Source organism: Megalobrama amblycephala, linkage group LG4 (genome assembly GCF_018812025.1).
Source record: "Megalobrama amblycephala isolate DHTTF-2021 linkage group LG4, ASM1881202v1, whole genome shotgun sequence".
NCBI lineage: Eukaryota > Metazoa > Chordata > Actinopteri > Cypriniformes > Xenocyprididae > Megalobrama > Megalobrama amblycephala.
Window position 1 is genome coordinate 46,792,277 of NC_063047.1, and position 19,219 is coordinate 46,811,495.

General features: G+C 37.8%; 2 protein-coding genes across 3 annotated transcripts in view; one reads left to right on the forward strand and one right to left on the reverse strand.

Moving 5' to 3' along the window:
- Positions 1 to 5,485: 5,485 nt before the first annotated feature.
- On the reverse strand, positions 5,486 to 14,549 carry drll.3 (draculin-like, tandem duplicate 3). Of its 2 annotated transcripts, none has more exons than XM_048189610.1 (2): positions 14,307 to 14,549; positions 5,486 to 7,992 (listed from the first exon to the last, which is right to left on the reverse strand). In XM_048189610.1, exon 2 carries the CDS (start codon positions 7,985 to 7,987, stop codon positions 6,050 to 6,052), a length of 1,938 nt encoding a protein of 645 aa, XP_048045567.1. In that variant the 5' UTR covers positions 7,988 to 7,992; positions 14,307 to 14,549; the 3' UTR covers positions 5,486 to 6,049. The 2 variants fall into 2 exon arrangements, with proteins under 2 accessions (XP_048045567.1, XP_048045568.1); XM_048189611.1 differs by lacking the exon at positions 14,307 to 14,549 and adding an exon at positions 13,520 to 13,951.
- Positions 14,550 to 18,402: 3,853 nt separating this feature from the next.
- Positions 18,403 to 19,219, forward strand: part of ap2b1 (adaptor related protein complex 2 subunit beta 1) — a 58,567-nt gene continuing 57,750 nt past the window's right edge. Inside the window, exons 1-2 of the mRNA XM_048189612.1 lie at positions 18,403 to 18,556; positions 19,033 to 19,087. Of these exons, the coding sequence (XP_048045569.1) occupies positions 19,051 to 19,087 (37 nt within the window). The 5' untranslated portion in view covers positions 18,403 to 18,556; positions 19,033 to 19,050. The remainder of the gene's footprint in view (positions 18,557 to 19,032; positions 19,088 to 19,219) is intronic.

The window sequence follows — 19,219 nt, forward strand, 5'->3', positions numbered from 1 at the left end:
GAAAAAGTGTGGCAAAAAACGCTGCACAACGAGAAGAGGTGACCGGACCCTGAGGAAGATTGTGGAGAAGGACCGATTCCAGACCTTGGGGGACCTGCGGAAGCAGTGTACTGAGTCTGGAGTAGAAACATCCAGAGCCACCGTGCACAGGCATGTGCAGGAAATGGGCTACAGGTGCCGCATTCCCCAGGTCAAGCCACTTTTGAACCAGAAACAGCGGCAGAAGCGCCTGACCTGGGCTACAGAGAAGCAGCACTGGACTGTTGCTCAGTTTTGCATGTCATTCGGAAATCAAGGTGCCAGAGTCTGGAGGAAGACTGGGGAGAAGGAAATGCCAAAATGCCTGAAGTCCAGTGTCAAGTACCCACAGTCAGTGATGGTCTGGGGTGCCATGTCAGCTGCTGGTGTTGGTCCACTGTGTTTTATCAAGGGCAGGGTCAATGCAGCTAGCTATCAGGAGATTTTGGAGCACTTCATGCTTCCATCTGCTGAAAAGCTTTATGGAGATGAAGATTTCGTTTTTCAGCACGACCTGGCACCTGCTCACAGTGCCAAAACCACTGGTAAATGGTTTACTGACCATGGTATTGCTGTGCTCAATTGGCCTGCCAACTCTCCTGACCTGAACCCCATAGAGAATCTGTGGGATATTGTGAAGAGAAAGTTGAGAGACGCAAGACCCAACACTCTGGATGAGCTTAAGGCAGCTATCGAAGCATCCTGGGCCTCCATAACACCTCAGCAGTGCCACTGGCTGATTGCCTCCATGCCACGCCGCATTGAAGCAGTCATTTCTGCAAAAGGATTCCCGACCAAGTATTGAGTGCATAACTGAACATAATTATTTGAAGGTTGACTTTTTTTTGTATTAAAAACACTTTTCTTTTATTGGTCGGATGAAATATGCTCATGAGCTGTATGCCAAAATCATCAGTATTAAAACAATAAAAGACCTGAAATATTTCAGTTGGTGTGCAATGAATCTAAAATATATGAAAGTTTAATTTTTATCATTACATTATGGAAAATAATGAACTTTTATCACAATATGCTAATTTTTTGAGAAGGACCTGTATATACAAATGATATTAATTTAAAATATGCATACTATAAAATGCGTATGAAAACAAAGTGCATAATAATATTTTATCTGTATGCTATGCTAGTATATAAGGTAACTAGTACAGACATAAATGGTCATTATAATGTAGTTGAAACAACATTTATCATAACATGATTTTGTTGGAATTTTGATCAGGAGCTAAAGAGAGTGCCTATTAAAAGGAATTTGAACCAATGGGATCACTTGGGTCCTAAAGGAGAGCCGATTTGGGGAGGGGACCCAATTTGTCACTACACCGGGCCTGTGCAGAAGCAGCTCTCATTGAGACTTTGGCCCAATCCCATATCTACCCCTTTCCCCTACACCTTCATTTTGCGCGTTCACGTGAAGGGGTAGGGGTGTCTCGATTCTCTTTTGGCTGGAGTAGTAGGGGTAAGGGGAAGGGCCAGATAGCCCTTCAAACAAACATTTTTCGGGACCACACTTTCTCAGTATGAGAAATTTCCCTGCATACACAGACTACCGTGCTGCTAGAATGTGTGTAGTGATCATGGTATTGATATTTCCACTCAGGATCGATCACTTGTGTGTTACCTGGCTGCCAGTTTCTCCGTAGCTTGCTAAACTGGCTATTTGAATGAAGTGAACACACATGAGTGATACAGTTAAAAGAAATATCCGGTCATCCTTCATAGCACAGACAATCTTGTAACATCTGTAAACTCTTGCGTTACCAAGGCAACAACTGACTCATTTGTATTATATTGCAAAGAGGTCTGTTATCGCAGCACCACAGTAGAAAACGAAACCCTATCCATTCCAGCCGGCTCGGCACAAAATGCAACAGTTAAACAAACAGCTTGGCCTAATGGAAAAGCGGCTTCACTAGTCTTGGGAAACTCGAAGGCTCATACGTTTTCGAACTGAAACCGAGCGCCGTCCAAAGTACAGCGCAAAACAATGTTGGGAGTGAGTAATCTGTTAAACGTGCTCACGCCTGATTTCTGTTGATATGCACACTTCATTGCTGTTCATACTGGTTAAATGTTACAGGACACTAATAAAAGAAACTAGGTATGATGACATGTGTAATGGTGTAGTAGTGATGTCCCATTTCTTAGGGGAATATTTTCACCCCTACACCTTGCCACTCTGTTTGAAGGGGCAAGGGAAAGGGCGAAGGGGTATAAAATAGAATTGGGATTGGGCCTTACTGCCTTTATTGTGAGGGCTTGACACTTGGGATGCTGTATCTCATTCTATGATGGCCAATTCAGCCTCCCAAACCCCACTGTTGTCCCATTCAGCAGGAGACAGATAAGTGACCATGCACAGTAGATGTTAAGCTCATTCACATTCTTACAAGGACAGTTCAGGAGCTTTGCTTGGAATGGTCTTTCCAGTTCAAGCAGGCTCACTCACACTTAAGGCATGGGTATACTTCATTTTCTGTCATGTCCGCACAGCTTTTTAAAGCTGGACATTTACTGGACATTCGCTCGGAAAGATAGAAGATGAAAAGTAGCAGATCAGCCACTGCATGCAAAGTTTAGAGCAAGAACCAGAACAAAAAGGATGGAGAAGGATATGCTGCTTAGATTCTTGTTTTGTATCACTCTTTCCGCACTCTTCCTCGACTTCTGAACAGTAAATCACAACAGTGTGTACTGCCACCTAGTGGACTCTTCTGTCTCACCATTCACCTTGGGCACGTGCTGTTGTACGAGTACTGTCTGCAGACCCTCCTGATGATTAAAATTACATTACGCAGCCAGTGTGCGGCCCGTCACAGCACAAGGATGGCCAAAGTATACTTTAGGTTTCCACACATACCCTACTCTGCTGAAGCCAACTCATCAGGAGTTGCAGCGTTTTCAATGCTGGCTCCTGTAGAGGAAGCTGTCGCCATGCACCGTGGCTTCCCTCGGCTAGAAATTCTGCTCTGCCTGAGCCTTGTTGGTTCATCTCAAACCTGGTGGGCAATGCTTACACGGTGGCCGGCCAAGTATCAACAATGCACCTGCTTCACAGAAGTCGGCTGAGCCAACAGTAAAGCTGTAATTCCTATGGCCCAAAAGCCTGCCAAACCAAACGTCTTCAGAAGGAGAGAATCCCCCAACCTGGACATTAAGATGAGATGAGCCTTCATTGTCCTTGAGTCCATCTGAATCCCCAGAAAGGAGATGCACATGCGCCTTGATTCCCTGGTGCAGTGGACAGCTCCAAACTTTTATGTGAACTGCACTTCACTGGGACAAGTTTCCAGAAGGAAAGTGGCTACCACAGATGCGTCCCACACCGGCTGGGGTGTTTGTGATGGCTACCCTGCCTTTGGCACTTGGACAGGTGCAAGGTAGACATGGAACATCAATCGCTTAGAATTTCTGGAAGTGTATATGACTCTGCAAGCTTTCCATGCAGAATTACTGAACTCTAATTCACAGAGATATGCGGAAGTGGCCTACATAAATAATCAGGGGAATGTCAGGTCACAACCGATGACGGCTTTGGAACAAAGTCTCCCCTCTTATGGAGCAAGCAGCATTTCCTCTCGTAGCACACATGGCCACTTTAACTGTGGAGTAGACCTATGGTAACATCAGGGAGTGGCCCCAAGGGCTACATTCCCAGAGAGTTCTGAGGATTTGGGATGTCTTTGGGAGTGTTAGATTTGTGTGCCTTGACAAAGACCTTTCATTGTCCCCTATATTAGAACAAATCTCTTGAATGAACAGTCACAGTCACTTGTCACCACCTATTGGTGTAATGTTTAATTGATACAATATTTATAGCATCAAGTTACTTTCAAAATGTGATTTACTCTGATTTGATCACCAGAGTTTATATCCAATCTGTAAACTTTCATCACACTTCTGTGGTCATTTGAATTATTGTCACACAGAAATAATGATATTGTGTGGTTAAAAAGACTGTTTGTAATGCTGTTTCATACCTATACATGACAACTAACAGATCTCTCCGGGTCAGCGGCAGCACCAACACAGATCTGAGTGTTCTGCTTTGATTGTACTTGTCAAAGGTTTAATAGGCATAGCCGAATCAATATCATTTAGAAATAAGATTGCGTGGTTGTTTGAATCGAGATTGCGATCTTTATCGATTGATCGTGCAGCTTTATTTCATACGCCAATTCAGACTTTCAGGGAAGCTTTAGGAATATCTGTCTCAAATCAGAGATTGTCTCATTTTATCGTAGACATGATTTCCTTGTTATGACGCAAGTGGCGCAGAATGCCTCATTGGAGTGAAAGCCCATTCCACAAAAGGAATGGCCTCTTCCTGGGCATGGTCAAGTGGTGTGTGCCTTCAAGACATTTGTCTGGTGGCAGGCTGGTCTTTTTTTGCCAGTTTTTATAATATAGACTTTTCATTTCTTGCATCACAGATTTTCATTGTTAAGGAGAGCTGAGTCCATCTCTCTAAAGCCCACAGAAGCCTTATTATCTTCCCAATCAATGTGGTGAAGTGCTTGTGTAACTTATTCCCTGGCCATGTTGAAGGTATACATGTATTATTGTGTTATGCTTCATTGATCATGTGCACTGCAAACTTGTTATATCTCCACCATCCTGGTGGTTCCTTGTCTTAAAAACCCCTATTGGTACTGCGCTTGTAATACAGCATGACTGAACACTGTTCCCCATAGCGTTAGCTAATCCAGGACCAAAGTTGCCAATCCCTGTTCCAAGATTTTTAACAGCTGACGCAAAGTTTGTGCTGGCAAGCTGCTTCGAACCACCGAAACTAACTCTACAACCAGATTTTGTTTGAAATTATGTCACACACACATTCCTTTTACAATTTCGCTTGAAGTATATAGCCCCGTTTCCACAGCAGGAACATTCCCCAGGTACTAGGGACTTTGGGTGGTACTAGGTGTGTTTCGACAGCAGGGACCAGGATCTAAATAAAGTTCCAGGTAAAAACTCTCCCCTCAAAAAGTCCCTGCTCACAACGTAGTACTTTTTCAAAGTTCTGAAACTTTTGGGGGTGGGACTTTGGGGCTGAACATGCTGATTGGTTGAGTTCACGCAGAATTATATTTCATCCGCCGTGTGTGCAGTAAGAGTTGTTTGCTATTCGAATCAACAATGGAGTTTAAAAAATGATGGCAGATGGACCAACGACATGTTTCAGGCTTTATTAAGCTTATATGCAGAGGACGAAATCCGCAATGGAAACGTAGACAGCAACAGGTCTGGGGGGAAAAAGTTCCTGGGACAAATTGTTCCATTTTGGTAATTTTGGTGGAAACTAGGCTTATCAGGCTCTTCAGAAATAGAAGTCAGAGGGCATCTGCTGCAAATTGGATGAAAATCCTAGAACTGCCCCTGACTAAAAGGATAAAAGTTGTTTATTCTTTATGCAAGTAGAATCAGCAAATAATAAAAATGGACAAAATGTAGATAAAAAGTTTAATCAATGATTACTTGGTAAAACAAATGCAAAACACATGATAAAGATCTCTCAGTTTTTGATGACTTACAAGATGGCCAAAACAAACAAGCAGTTACTGGTTGCAAATTTACTGGTTAAAAATGGTAAACATCATACATGATGGAATAGCTAAATGTTCCAAGCACAACAATGACAAACAAGTTAAAAATAAGTATCAGATTCAGGTCTCGAAAAGTGTTACAGCCTTTTCTTCAGCTTCATGAACTATACATGCAAGCACAAGAACATTTGGTAAACACCTTTCATACAAGAGAGTTAATTAATTAAGAGTATGCTTGAAAAAAATTAAACATAGCATAATGATAAAATGTATAGAAAAGCAAAATTATATTTAAGAATAAAACTTCTTAGATATTGTTCTTTTGGAAGGAACTCCCATCTTTGAGGGTATAAAAAGCTCACATACGAAAAAGCGGGGCATGAAAACTTTGTTCACCGTGACAACTTTGATATTTCTTTGTCCTCTCATTTGTTGTGGCTCGTTAGGACAGATTTACATAGAAAGGTTTACTGTTTCTTACTTTTTGTGTGACTGCGTTGAGAAGCTAATTTACTAAAACTGTTCTCACTTGGAGGACAGTCATCTGACTCCTCTCCACTATGGATCCTCTCGTGTGCTTTCATGTTTCCTAACAGAGAGAATCTCTTGCCACAGTGTGAACATTTATAAGGTTTCTCTCCAGTGTGAAATATCTGGTGCTGTTTAAGTTCAGAACTTGTAAAAAACATCTTCCCGCACTCAAAACACATATAAGTCTTTACAGAGTTGTGTCTTTTCAGGTGCATTTTTAAAAGCGCCAAGTACCGAAAACTCTTTCCACATGAAATACACGAATGACGTTTCTCCTTAGCATGAATTTTCAGGTGGGTCCTCAGAACTGATTCCAAACCAAAACCTTTACCGCAATGATCACAGTAAAATGGCCCTTCTACAGAATGGGTATGGAGATGTAATTTTAGAGTGCTTCCATGCATGAAACTCTTCCCGCACTGATCACATGTGTACGGCTTCTCTCCGGTGTGGATTTTCATGTGTGTCTTAAGGTTACTTCTTTGTGTGAAAGTCTTCCCGCACTGATCACATGTGTGCGGCTTCTCTCCAGTATGGATTTTCATGTGTTCCTTCAGGCCCATTTTGGTAGTAAAACTCTTCCCACATTGATCACATTTGTGCGGTTTCTCTCCGGTGTGAATTTGCATGTGTTTATTAACATCTCCTTTGCGTGCGAAACTCTTCCCACATTGGTCACATGTGTGTGGCTTCTCTCCAGTGTGGATTTTCACATGTCCCTTAAGTTCGTCTTTGCGTGCAAAACTCTTCCCACAATGATCACATGTGTGTGGCTTCTCTCCGGTGTGGATTTTCATGTGTCTCTGAAGGTGTTTTTTTTGTGTGTAACTGTTTCCACATTGATCACATTTGTATGGCTTATATCCAGTGTGGATTTCTTTCACATGTTCCTCAAGTTCTCTTCTGCGTGCAAAACTTGTCCCACAGTGATCACATGTGTGCGTCTTCTCTCTATCGTGGATTTTCATGTGTATCATAAGGTTTCCTTTTAATGCGAAAGTCTTAAAACACTGATCACATGCGTGCGTCTTCTGTCCGGTGTGGATTACCATGTGTATCTGAAGCCCGTCTTTTCGTGCGAAACCCTTCCCACACTGATCACATGTGTACGGCTTCACTCCGGTGTGGATTTTCATGTGTGTCTTAAGGTGTGCGTTTTGTGTGAAACTCTTCCCACATTGATCACATGTGTGCGGCTTCTCTCCAGTATGGATTTTCATGTGTTCCTTTAGGAACATTTTGGTAGTAAAACTCTTCCCACATTGATCACATGTGTGCGGCTTCTCTCCTGTATGGATTTTCGTGTGTTCCTTTAGGCCTATTTTGGTAGTAAAACTCTTCCCACATTGGTCACATGTGTGCGGTTTCTCTCCAGTGTGGATTCTCATGTGTTCCTTAAGGTTTCTTTTGCATGCAAAACTCTTCCCACATTGGTCACATGTGTGTGGCTTCTCTCCAGTGTGGATTCTCATGTGTTCCTTAAGGTTTCTTTTGCAGGAAAAACTCTTCCCACATTGGTCACATGTGTGCGGTTTCTCTCCAGTGTGGATTCTCATGTGTTCCTTAAGGTTTCTTTTGCATGCAAAACTCTTCCCACATTGGTCACATGTGTGTGGCTTCTCTCCAGTGTGGATTCTCATGTGTTCCTTAAGGTTTCTTTTGCAGGAAAAACTCTTCCCACATTGGTCACAGTCAGAAATCTCTCCAGTGTGGATCTTTATGTTCCTCCTAATGGCTTTTTTTTGTTTCAGCTTCTCTCCGTTATGAACTCTCATGTGAATCTTAAGGTGCATTTTACGTGTGAAACTTTTTTTGCAATGAGAGCAGTTGACAGTTTTTTTGGCTTCCATCTTTCCTTTCTTGTTCGCTTCCATCAGGTCTAAAACAAACATTACACCATTAAAAAAAAAAAAAAAAATCAAAAGAGAAAGAAATTAAAATTGAATCCCAAAGTTAAAGGGATAGATCACCCAAAAATGAACATTTTGCCATCATTTATTCACCCTCAAGCTATCGTAGGTGTATATGACTATCTTCTTTCAGATGAACACAATCAGAGATATATTTAAAAATATCCTTAGCTCTCCAAGGTTTATAAAGGATGTGAATGGGGAGCCGCATTTTAAAACAAAAAAATGCATCCATCCATAATGAAAGTACTATATCTATACAGCTCCAGAGGGTTAAAGGGTTAGTTCACCCAAAAATGAAAATTCTTTCATTTATTACTTACCCTCATGCCGTTCCACACCCGTAAGACCTTCGTTCATCTTCGGAACACAAATTAAGATATTTTTGTTGAAATCCGATGGCTCCATAACGCCTCCATAGGGAGCAATGACATTTCCTCTCTCAAGATCCATAAAGGTACTAAAAACATATTTAAATCAGTTCATGTGAGTACAGTGGTTCAATATTAATATTATAAAGTACCAAAATAACGACTTATATAGTGATGGCCGATTTCAAAACACTGCTTCAGGAAGCATCGGAGCACAAATGAATCAGTGTATCGAATCATGATTCAGATCGCGTGTCAAACTGCCAATGGCTGAAATCATGTGACTTTGGCGCTCCGAAAAGCAGATTCGATACACTGATTCACTGTGCTCCGAAGCTTCCTGAAGCAGTGTTTTAAAATCGGCAATCGCTATACAAGTTGTTATTTTGTTTTTTTTGGCACTTTATAATATTAATATTGAACCACTGTACTCACATGAACTGATTTAAATATGTTTTTAGTACCTTTATGGATCTTGAGAGAGGAAATGTCATTGCTCCCTATGAGGCCTCACGGAGCCATTGGATTTCAACAAAAATATCTTAATTTGTATTCCAAAGATTAACGAAGGTCTTACGGGTTTTCATTTTTGGGTGAAACTAACCCTTTAATAAAGGCCTTTTGAAGCAAAGAGATGCGTTTTTGCAAGAAAAATATCCATAAATAAAATATCCATTTAAAACTTTAAAATTCAAATAACTAGTTTCCGGCGGATGACCGTATGCATACTGCACACGTCGATTTTGCCGGAAGAGCAACCCGACGCAATGACGAACACGAAAGCGCAGAGGATAGAGCAAAACAAAACACTAGTCACGAATTAGAAGTCTAAAACTGGAAACTTTAAAGAGAAATATTGGAGGATTTCGATATAAGAGAAGAGGAGCTTGAGTTTGTTGCCCAGCCCTATTTGTTTGAATTGTGAGAGGCGTCAAAGCTTACGATACTCCTACATCCTGTGTCATACATCGCATAAATGAGGGTCGACTTGCGCAGTATGTGTACGGTCGTCCGCCAGAAGCTAGTTGTTTGAATTTATGAAGTTTTAAATATGGATATTTTTCTTACAAAAATGCATCAAAGGGTCTTTATTAACCCACTGGAGCCATATGGATTACTTTGATTATGGATGGATGCATTTTTTTTTTTTTGGCCCCCCTTCACAACCATTATCAACCTTGGAGGACTAAGGATATTTTTTAAATATATCTCCAATTGTGTTCGTCTGAAAGCAGATAGTCATATACACCTAGGATGGCTTGAGGGTGAGTATATCATGGGAAAATGTTTATTTTTGGGTGAACTATCCCTTTAAGATCTTTGTTTTAAAGAGTTAATTCACCCAAAAATGAAAATTATGTCATTATTTACTCATTATTTACTCCAAACCTGTAACTGACACTTTGGATCTTCAAAAAGTTCATAAAGAGATTGTAAAAGTAATCCATATGAATTGGGTGGTTTAGTTCAAATTTTCTGAAAAGATACAATCACTTTTATATGATGAAGAGATTGAATTCAGGCTTTTATTCTCATTTAAAGATTGATTAGCGAACGTAAACAGAAGCTCAACTGAACCTGCTTGACGCACGAGAACTAACCTCATTGGTTCTTGCAGAAGCACATTGGTTCTCACACGTCAAGCAAACATGCTTGAGCTTCCGTTTACCACAACTGATGCGTGAGTTGATGAATGTTTGTATGTGAATAAAAGCTTAAATTAAATCTGTTCATCATATAACCCTGTGAAGAGATGACTCCTTTGAGGACTTCAGATGAAACGCTGAATCAACATGCACATATGCTAAATGTTCTATATATTGTAATGAGCTCATTGTTTCTGCCTTAAATTAATACATTGTTTAAATTAATACATTAAATGTGTTTGATAAAAACAAAAACAAACATGATGTGAAAAAGGTTAACAAAAAAATAAAAGGAGTAGTGATGGTACACTCGCAAGGAGACAAGAGGAACGGAAGATAAGAGTGGCTTCAGTATTTTGAATAGCCTGCTTTTATGAAGAAACATCTTATCGTTTAATGAATTCTATGACATCCTATTCTCTAATCTTCAATGTCTTATCAAATGATTACTTTAGAGTGAGCTATAGTTGGAGTTTACAATGAAAAAATTGCTGTTTTATCAAAGAAGTCACTAACTTTGTGGCAGGTTGTATTAAACAACTATATATACCAAAATGGTTCACAAGTATGAGAGAAACTGCAATGTGCTATAAGCTCCTCTTTCTAAACAATAGATCTAATCAGCAAATTGTAAAGTCATCATGTTACACAACTTCATGAGAATGTGAACCAACCAAGATGTGTGACGACTCTTTGTGTGCTTTTTAGACGATATACTGTACTGTGCAAAAGTCTTAGGCCACCACCACCACTGAAAATACAGGAAATATGTACAAAATGTAAAAATGTACAAAATGGATTCTTTAAGCAATCGGTATTTAGTGTGACCTCCTGGAATTCTTCCATTTTCTCAAAGAAGAAAATATGAGAAACTTCTCATCATATTTCTCATCATATGAAGGTTTTCTTGGCCTTCCGGTCCTTTTCCATTCCATTTATGTTTAAGAGAGCCGGTTCCTGCTATTGCTCAAGTGTAAGGGGAGGTCACTAAATACTTGACACTTTAGCCTTTTCTGTTTTTTAATACTGCATACAAATTTACTGTATTTTCTGGTTATATTTTAATAAAGAGTCTGAGAAATAATTATAAAGGGTCATTATACCATTGCTAAAACAACATCCAATGGTGGCCTAAGACTTTTGCACAGTACTGTATAATCAGTTCAGAAATGTAATAAATCTTTTGTTTTTCATGCTTGACCAGCTGTCACGTACACGCGGAGTGATATTAAATGTTAAATATTAAATGACGCAGTATTGATGTGCACGTCCAGTGGCCGTAGCTGTATCCCTTCTAGTCTTTACTGATTATACGTGCTCCTAACTGTCTTTGTGAATATATCTTTCCATGGTTCTTTATTCCCAATCTAATCTTCAAAGAATGTGGTGGTCTTCATTTTCTACTTGCTTGTGATTTTAAATGCACTAAACTCCCAATTAAGTTGTCTAAATTTCACAAACAAGCTTTGAATGTGTGGAAATTAGTCTACAAACACAATTTTTCTCCCCATTCCTGTGTAATTTGAAATAATCAATATATATTATTCAAAAACAAAACAATTTTTTGGAATGATTGGTTTAACAAAGGGTTAATTTTTGTTACAGACTTGATAAATCAGTCAGGTGACTTATATAATTATAATGACTTTGTTAATTATTTGGGGACAAATGTATCCTCTAAAGAATGTTTAAAACTCATTCATTGTATCTCCCCAAAACTGCTCTATCTTATTAAAAATGAAAAGATGTATAATCCTGTAATTGGTTCTCTTCCTACTCTGATTGTTGGGGGCCTTTCCATTAGGGATAAAAAAAAAAAAAAGAATAATATGTATATCAGAAGAATATTAACCAAAGAAAAAAGTGCTTCACCTAAGGCAATGGTGAAGTGGAAACAAGATTATCACCAGGGTTGCCAGGTTTTCACAACAAAACCCACCCACTTTCCAGGGGGTAAAATTTGCATTTTTGGCAGGGCTCCCCGGGTAAAATTCACATTCCTGGGGCTAAATATCACGTTATTTTGGGTCGATTCAACCCACGGACATGAAAAACAACCCGCGGCAACAGTGTAAAAGTAGCCCAATTCTGCGGGAAAACCGCAGACTTGTCAACACTGATTATCACTCCCTTGTTTTTCAGAATTTGTGATCAGATATAAATAAATTTGTAATTCCTAATAAAGTCAAAGAAACTCACTTTAAAATAATAAACAGATACTATCCATGTAACAATTTTATTAAGGGTTTTTGCCATTATGTAGTTTTTGTAAAGAAGAATCAGAAACAATTTTTCAATTGTAATTATACCACATTATTTTGGTCCCAAGTTTCTGTTTCTTTTTTACTTGTTTTACAAGTTTGTCACTATAACCGATGTAATGGTCTTGTTTATGGATTGTGATACTGGTTTATTGGAAATGGATAATATAATTAAACTTCTTATTCTATTAGGGAAATATCATATAGATAAAGCAAAATTTTCACTGGAAAATATCATCTGAACAAGTAAGTAACGTCTGCCACTTTTGTTCTGACCAACTGTGGAAAAAAGCATTAGGCCTACAATAAATCACGCTGCCAATAGTGATTAAATCTAACGATCGCTTAGCTTGGATCACGCCAAACCGTGCAAATTATTATTACTGTTATATTGTTCTCAAATCGTTAATGTTAACAACATCAGCATTGCGTGACTGTGTATTTAGTGTGTATTAGCGTTACCTGTAGATTTCAATTTCTGTAGTCACTCCACAGTCCAAAGTCTTTTGCTTTGTGACTACGGGTGAATCTCCAGTCACTGATGATTGTCATTTGGACCTTTATGGATTACAATCCACCATCAAAATGATAAGTTTAATTATTTCAGCTGCTGTGAGAAAAGGCTTTAAATGTGCCGCTACCGGCAGCGTCCTCACATGATATAACTGACTAGCCTCTCGACGGGACTCCTTCCTTTCTGTTTACGGACGTGATGTAATGACGCACAGAGGAAATGCTGCATGCTCTTATTTCCTGTAATAAAACATTATTACAAGCTTACTGTTGTGAATCGAGACAAGATAATAAGATAGTTTTGAACACTGGCTGGTTATGTACTTGCTCAAAAATTGATTTTGGATCATTTTTAACTAAAAAAAGTTGCGGACTGCAGCTTTAATATTGAACCACTGTACTCACATGAACTGACTGTCATTGCTCCCTATGCAGGCCTCACGGAGCCATCGGATTTCAACAAAAATATCTTAATTTGCGTTCCGAAGATTAACAAAGGTCTTACGGGTGTGGAACGACATGAGGGAGAGTAATAAATGACATTATTTTCATTTTTGGGTGAACTAACCCTTTAATGTAGGCTAATAGAAATTATTGATTTGTGATATAAGATACATAATTTTGATTTAATTGTTTTATAGATTCAAATGTCTTTGTATTCCCCTACTGTTGTTTCAGTTTAAGAAAAAAAAAAAAAAACTATACGTGCTCGGGAGTTGCAAATGCACAGGTTACTCTCAGCCGGTTTTTCAGATGAAAGCTGCCGAATTTCCACTATCGATGAACAAACGGAGGCGGTCGGTGGGAGGAGCGGTGAGGTGTAAATGACTGCAGCGATTTAACTGGCACACCTGTGGAGAATATCTGTTGTCCAAATGGAAATAATCTTCCTTTTTGTAAGATAAGCTTCGGTATTGATAAGCAGCTGTCCTGCTCCGGTGCTCACATCTGAATCAAACATTTTCCACAACAAACGCAAAGCCACATCATTCGAGCGCGATTAAACATGACTATTGTCAAGCGTTTTTCTCGTCTTCATTTAAACCCCAATAAGACCCAACATCAATCGTGTGGTCCACCTGAAACTAGAAACATAAAACTTAAACAAAAAAAAATTGCACATTTTTGTACGTAATCCCTCTGGATGTGAACTAAAATATGCTCAAGTGCGCCAAACGCGGATTCCTGAAGTAATACAGACAGCGACTGATTTATCCAAGGAGGAGTGGTTCGGTTCCTCACTTTTTCAACCACGATTTTCACAACATAACGATAAACCGGTCGGAAATTAATGGTAGTTTGACCAAAAAATGCCACCAAAAAAATTCAAGATACGACCAAAAATGCCCCTGTATGAATTCTTAATGAGTGCAGAGTTTAACATGAGCAACAATACTTTCACAGGAGCAAAAGTGTTTTTCGTGATCAGCACGATTGCAAATGTGACAATGATTATTTCAGTAAAAAAAGAAGTGATTATTAATTGACTTACCTTGACACGATATTGCACGTTTTTTCCTCTACTTCGCCGACGATTCAAGCTCATTCACTGCAGTCGTTGCGCGTGTCCGCGGTTGAGAGAATGAATGAATTTCGTTGAGTGCTTCACAAACGGAAGGCTGTATGTTTCCTAGTGAGGATGCGTCTGACCAGTCCCTTTGAGGCTTCTTGGCGGGCCCAAGAATTACACCCCCCTTTGAACCCGAACTAAATGCCATTCCTGAACTTTCATGGACCGTTTGGTGTAGCCTATTTGCACAGATGTGGAATCTTTTCAAAGAAAACACTGGGAGCTTTTCAAGTTTCAGAATATGTGCAATCAATGAATGACAGAAGCTAAAGAATATTGGAATGGATTTTTTATTTTATTTATTTATTTTTTGCTGAAAATAATTTATCATTCAAATTAATAATAATAATAAATAGAGTGGAACCAAAGCCACAAGTCAAAAGAAATTGTTTCACATTTGAGGATGATATAACAAAACCTGAGTTTCCTGCAAGTTTTTTCTGGGACTAGAGATATCTCCAGAAACTGCCATGGAGATCCAAACCCCAATTTTGTAGCATAATGATCCGAGAGCTTTAAAGCTATTATAGTTACTTTTACATGTATACCTGATATACTTAACCTTTCTTGTAAAATGTGTTTTTATGCAATAACATTAAATAAATGGCATCAAATGGTGAATACAACATTGCACAAAACCTAATTATTTACAAAAACCTTTTACAGCCTCCAAAAACTTTTTGTTTTTGTCTTCTTACATACACAAAACACTATGTTGATGGCCAGTCACAGCAATCAGTCTCCAAAAACATCTCCATTCATACACAAATACGGCTGTTTGGACAGCAGTTAGCCTCCAAAAACAATCTTTTGTCTCCATACATATAGGCATTCCTTTGATGGTTGGCCATACTGATAAAAGACTTTTGCATTTTAATAAAACTATAATATTTTTACATTACAAATAAACTCATAATATATTTTGTAATGATATACAGTATCTAAAGTTTTATAATATTATGATTAAAATGCAAGCATGTATTTGTGCAAGAAATTACCAAGCTATAATATTATAAACATATTTTTTAATATTTATAATAGTTAATAATTTAATTACAAATAAGCTGATGATAATACATACACACATATAGAAAGGGCTATATACAGTTGCAAGAAAAAGTATGTGAACCACATCTGTGAAAATGTGAATAATTTTAACAAAATAAAGGCAATAATACAAAATGCATGTTATTTTTTATTTATTATTCTCCTGAGTAAGATATTTTACATAAAATATGTTTACATATAATCCACAAGACAAAAAAATAGCTGAATTTAATAAAATGACCCAGTTCAAAAGTTTGGTTGTTCATGAGTCTCTTGTTTGTTCTGAGCAGTTAAACTGAGCAGTTAAATCCTCCAGCTCCTGCAGATTCTTCAGTTTTCCAGCATCTTTTGCATATTTGAACCCTTTCCAGCAGTGACTGAATGATTTTGAGATCCGTCTTTTCACACTGAAGACAATTGAGGGACTCAAACGTAACTATTAAAAAAGGTTCAAACATTCACTGATGCTCCAGAAGGAAACAGGATGCATTAAGAGTCGGGGGGTGAAAACTTTTGGAATTTGAAGAGCAAGGAAAATTGCATTTCATTTGTCTTCTGGGAAACATGCAAGTATCTTCTGTTGGTTCCGAAGGGCAGTACTAAATGAAATATATATATATATATATATATATATATATATATATATATATATATATATATATATATATATATTTAAACAAAATAAGAAAAATGAAATGAAATCTTCATCCTGAAATCTTCATCCTGTTCAAAAAATTTCACCCCCCAACTCTTAATGCATCGTGTTTCCTTCTGGAGCATCAGTGAATGTTTGAACCTTTTTTAATAGTTGAGTTTGAGTCCTTCAGTTGTCCTCAGTGTGAAAAGACGGATCTCAAAATCATTCAGTCACTGTTGTAAAGGGTTTAAATATGCAAAAGAGGCTGGGAAACTGAAGAATCTGCAGGACCTGGAGGATTTAACTGCTCAGAACAAACAAGAGACTCATGAACAAACATCACAAAACAAACAAACAGTTGTAGGTCATCCAGGTAACCACACACAGTATTGAGAATCAATGGTTCACATACTTATGAATGGGGTTATTTTTAATAAATTCAGCTATTTTTTTGTCTTGTGGATTATATGTAAATAAACATCTTTTATGTAAAATATCTTACTCAGGACAGTACTAAATAAAAAATAACATGCATTTTATATTATCTCCTTTATTTTGTTACAATTATTCACATTTTCACAGATTCTGCAAGTGGTTCACATACTTTTTCTTGCAACTGTATATATATATATATATATATATATATGTATATGTGTGTGTGTGTGTGTGTGTGTGTGTGTGTGTGTGTGTGTGTGTGTGTGTGTGAGACATATCATTTTAATTCATTTATATTCTACTTTAACATGTAAATGGTCCTTGTGGAGATGTTCTGAAAACTCTTACCCATGTTAGGAGGGAAACCTTCCTCTAGGGATGGGCATATCGATATGAAGTATCGATATATTGATACTGACGTTGAGTATCAAAAGTATCGATACTCAAATAAAAATATCGATACTAAGATGTGTTTTTTTTAACCAGTGATTTTGTATAATTAACAATAAATTTAATGCATACAATATGTATTGAATTGGACAAATAACATATGTTAGTGAATAATTGTGTAGTAGAAGTATTTTCCTGCTCATCTGAACACACGCAAATGTTGCAAGTCAGAACCAATCAATCACATAAAGCGTTCGCTCACTGCCGACACTACATTCAAACGGCTGCATGCGTTTAATATTGTTAGAAACCATTGATGCTTTTGGGAAACGCAGCCCAGAACAATGCTTAACAGAAGACAGAACAACATAATATGTTTGAGTTATTTCACAACCAACAACATGAAATAGAAGCCTACATAGTTTTTGCAATTACATTTTTTAAAATTGAACATTAAAAGTTCATATTGATGTTTTGTTCTGTAACTACACTGTCAGAATACAAAGTTTGCATTTTATGGGTGCAACAGCCTGTCACTGGCAGTCCCTTATGAAAATGAACCATTACAGCGACCATAGTTCAGCTAAGCATATAGTATTTGTAGATTTCTATGGTTACCACTACAAGTAAACATTTTAACCATGTGTAAACAAAAATATAATCTAATAAATTGCAATTAAGGCATATTGAATGTTAAAATACCTTTCAAATATAATGTTAAGTGGGTACCATTACCCATTTTACTCATAGTAATTCAATAATTTAGGGACTTTAATAATTACTATTAATAATTTAATAACTTAAATTCAGATTAGAGGTATCGTATCGGTATCGGCGATTTTGGCCTTGAAAGTATCGGTATCGTATCGAAAACAAAATAAGTGGTATCGCCCATCCCTACCTTCCTCTTCTGCCTCCTAAGCTGTGAAATATTTCACAAATAAGACAGTCTGTTTGAAACAAATATGACTTGTCTAGGAGGACAGTTTTATCAACTATGAGCCTTTTGTCTTAGATCACAATTATTCTAAAGCATATGCATGTATGAAGCCTCCTGAAAAAGCTAAATGAACTGGTGAAAGTTTACACAAATTCAGTTTATCTGAAAATACTGTTTTTCTACCATTTATGGCCGAATGCACAATCAAGGCCATTAACTCCTCTTTTTCTTTTTCTGAAAGCAGAAAGGGTTACCAGACAAAAACTGTACTGTGGCCAGAAAAGGAGAAGTCATTGGGGACATGTAGATCCAAATATTTTAGAATAAAGTTTGTTGATTTCCCCGCAATATGAGGAAAAAAACATTTGATATGATATTATCTCCTGCAGGATGTGTCTTAATATGACCCTTTGTTTGAACTGATGTAATAGGCTCGCCGGGCTTTCTTAGGAATGGTACATGATGAACCCTCATTCCCTACTGGTATGGTAGGTATCATCGCATAGTATCATCGTCCTCTGTATCCGGTGTAACATCTGTGTGGCTCCGATCTCACACATTCTTCTCGTTTGTTGGTTCCGCTCTTCATTTTGTTTTTCCGGGTGCGCTCCATCTTCCAGAGCCCGACCAAGCTGTGGCAGAAACCGCATCTTCCATCTTCCGTCTCCCCACCGGGAAGAGCTCCAATAACCAAATATTAATCGCTTCGATTCTTACACTCTTGTGCGTATCTATTTTTTGTGTTTTCATCAATTGTTTGTATTATGATTTAGACAGGAAAGATGCTTGTATTTCAGTCGATAAAATCCTGCTTCCAAGGTTTTCACTAGCTTAGCATAGCTAGATCATTTTGGGTCACGCCCAATTAATAATCTTAACAATCACTAAATTTGTGAGGTGCAGCTTGACGTGTTATTTTTGACATATGTTTTATTATGTAACGTCTTGTTCCTGTGGATATGTTACTGTGTTGTTGTCCGTTCGTGTAGCAAATGGTCTGCATAACTGTTCCTGATGATTTCCTGTGTAAACTGGGAATTACAGACATGTTCCAAATTTTTACCTGTTTTCTAATTTAATGACAGTTACTGAAAATGGCCAGTTGGCCATTAAATATATTTTGGGATTATATTATTGTTGGTTTTATGCATTGTTGAAATGTGCTCTATATTTACTTACAATTATTTCCTTCTCTTCAGATCTGAGAAGCTGTCAGAATGACTGACTCCAAGTATTTTACCACCAACAAAAAAGGCAAGTACATTTAAGATCTGCTTAAATATGTTCATTTAGTTTATGGGATGAAATTAAATTATTGACATTTTTGTTTTGTGGGAAAAAAACCCAAATAATTATGTATAATAAAACTTTACTGTAAACTTGCAT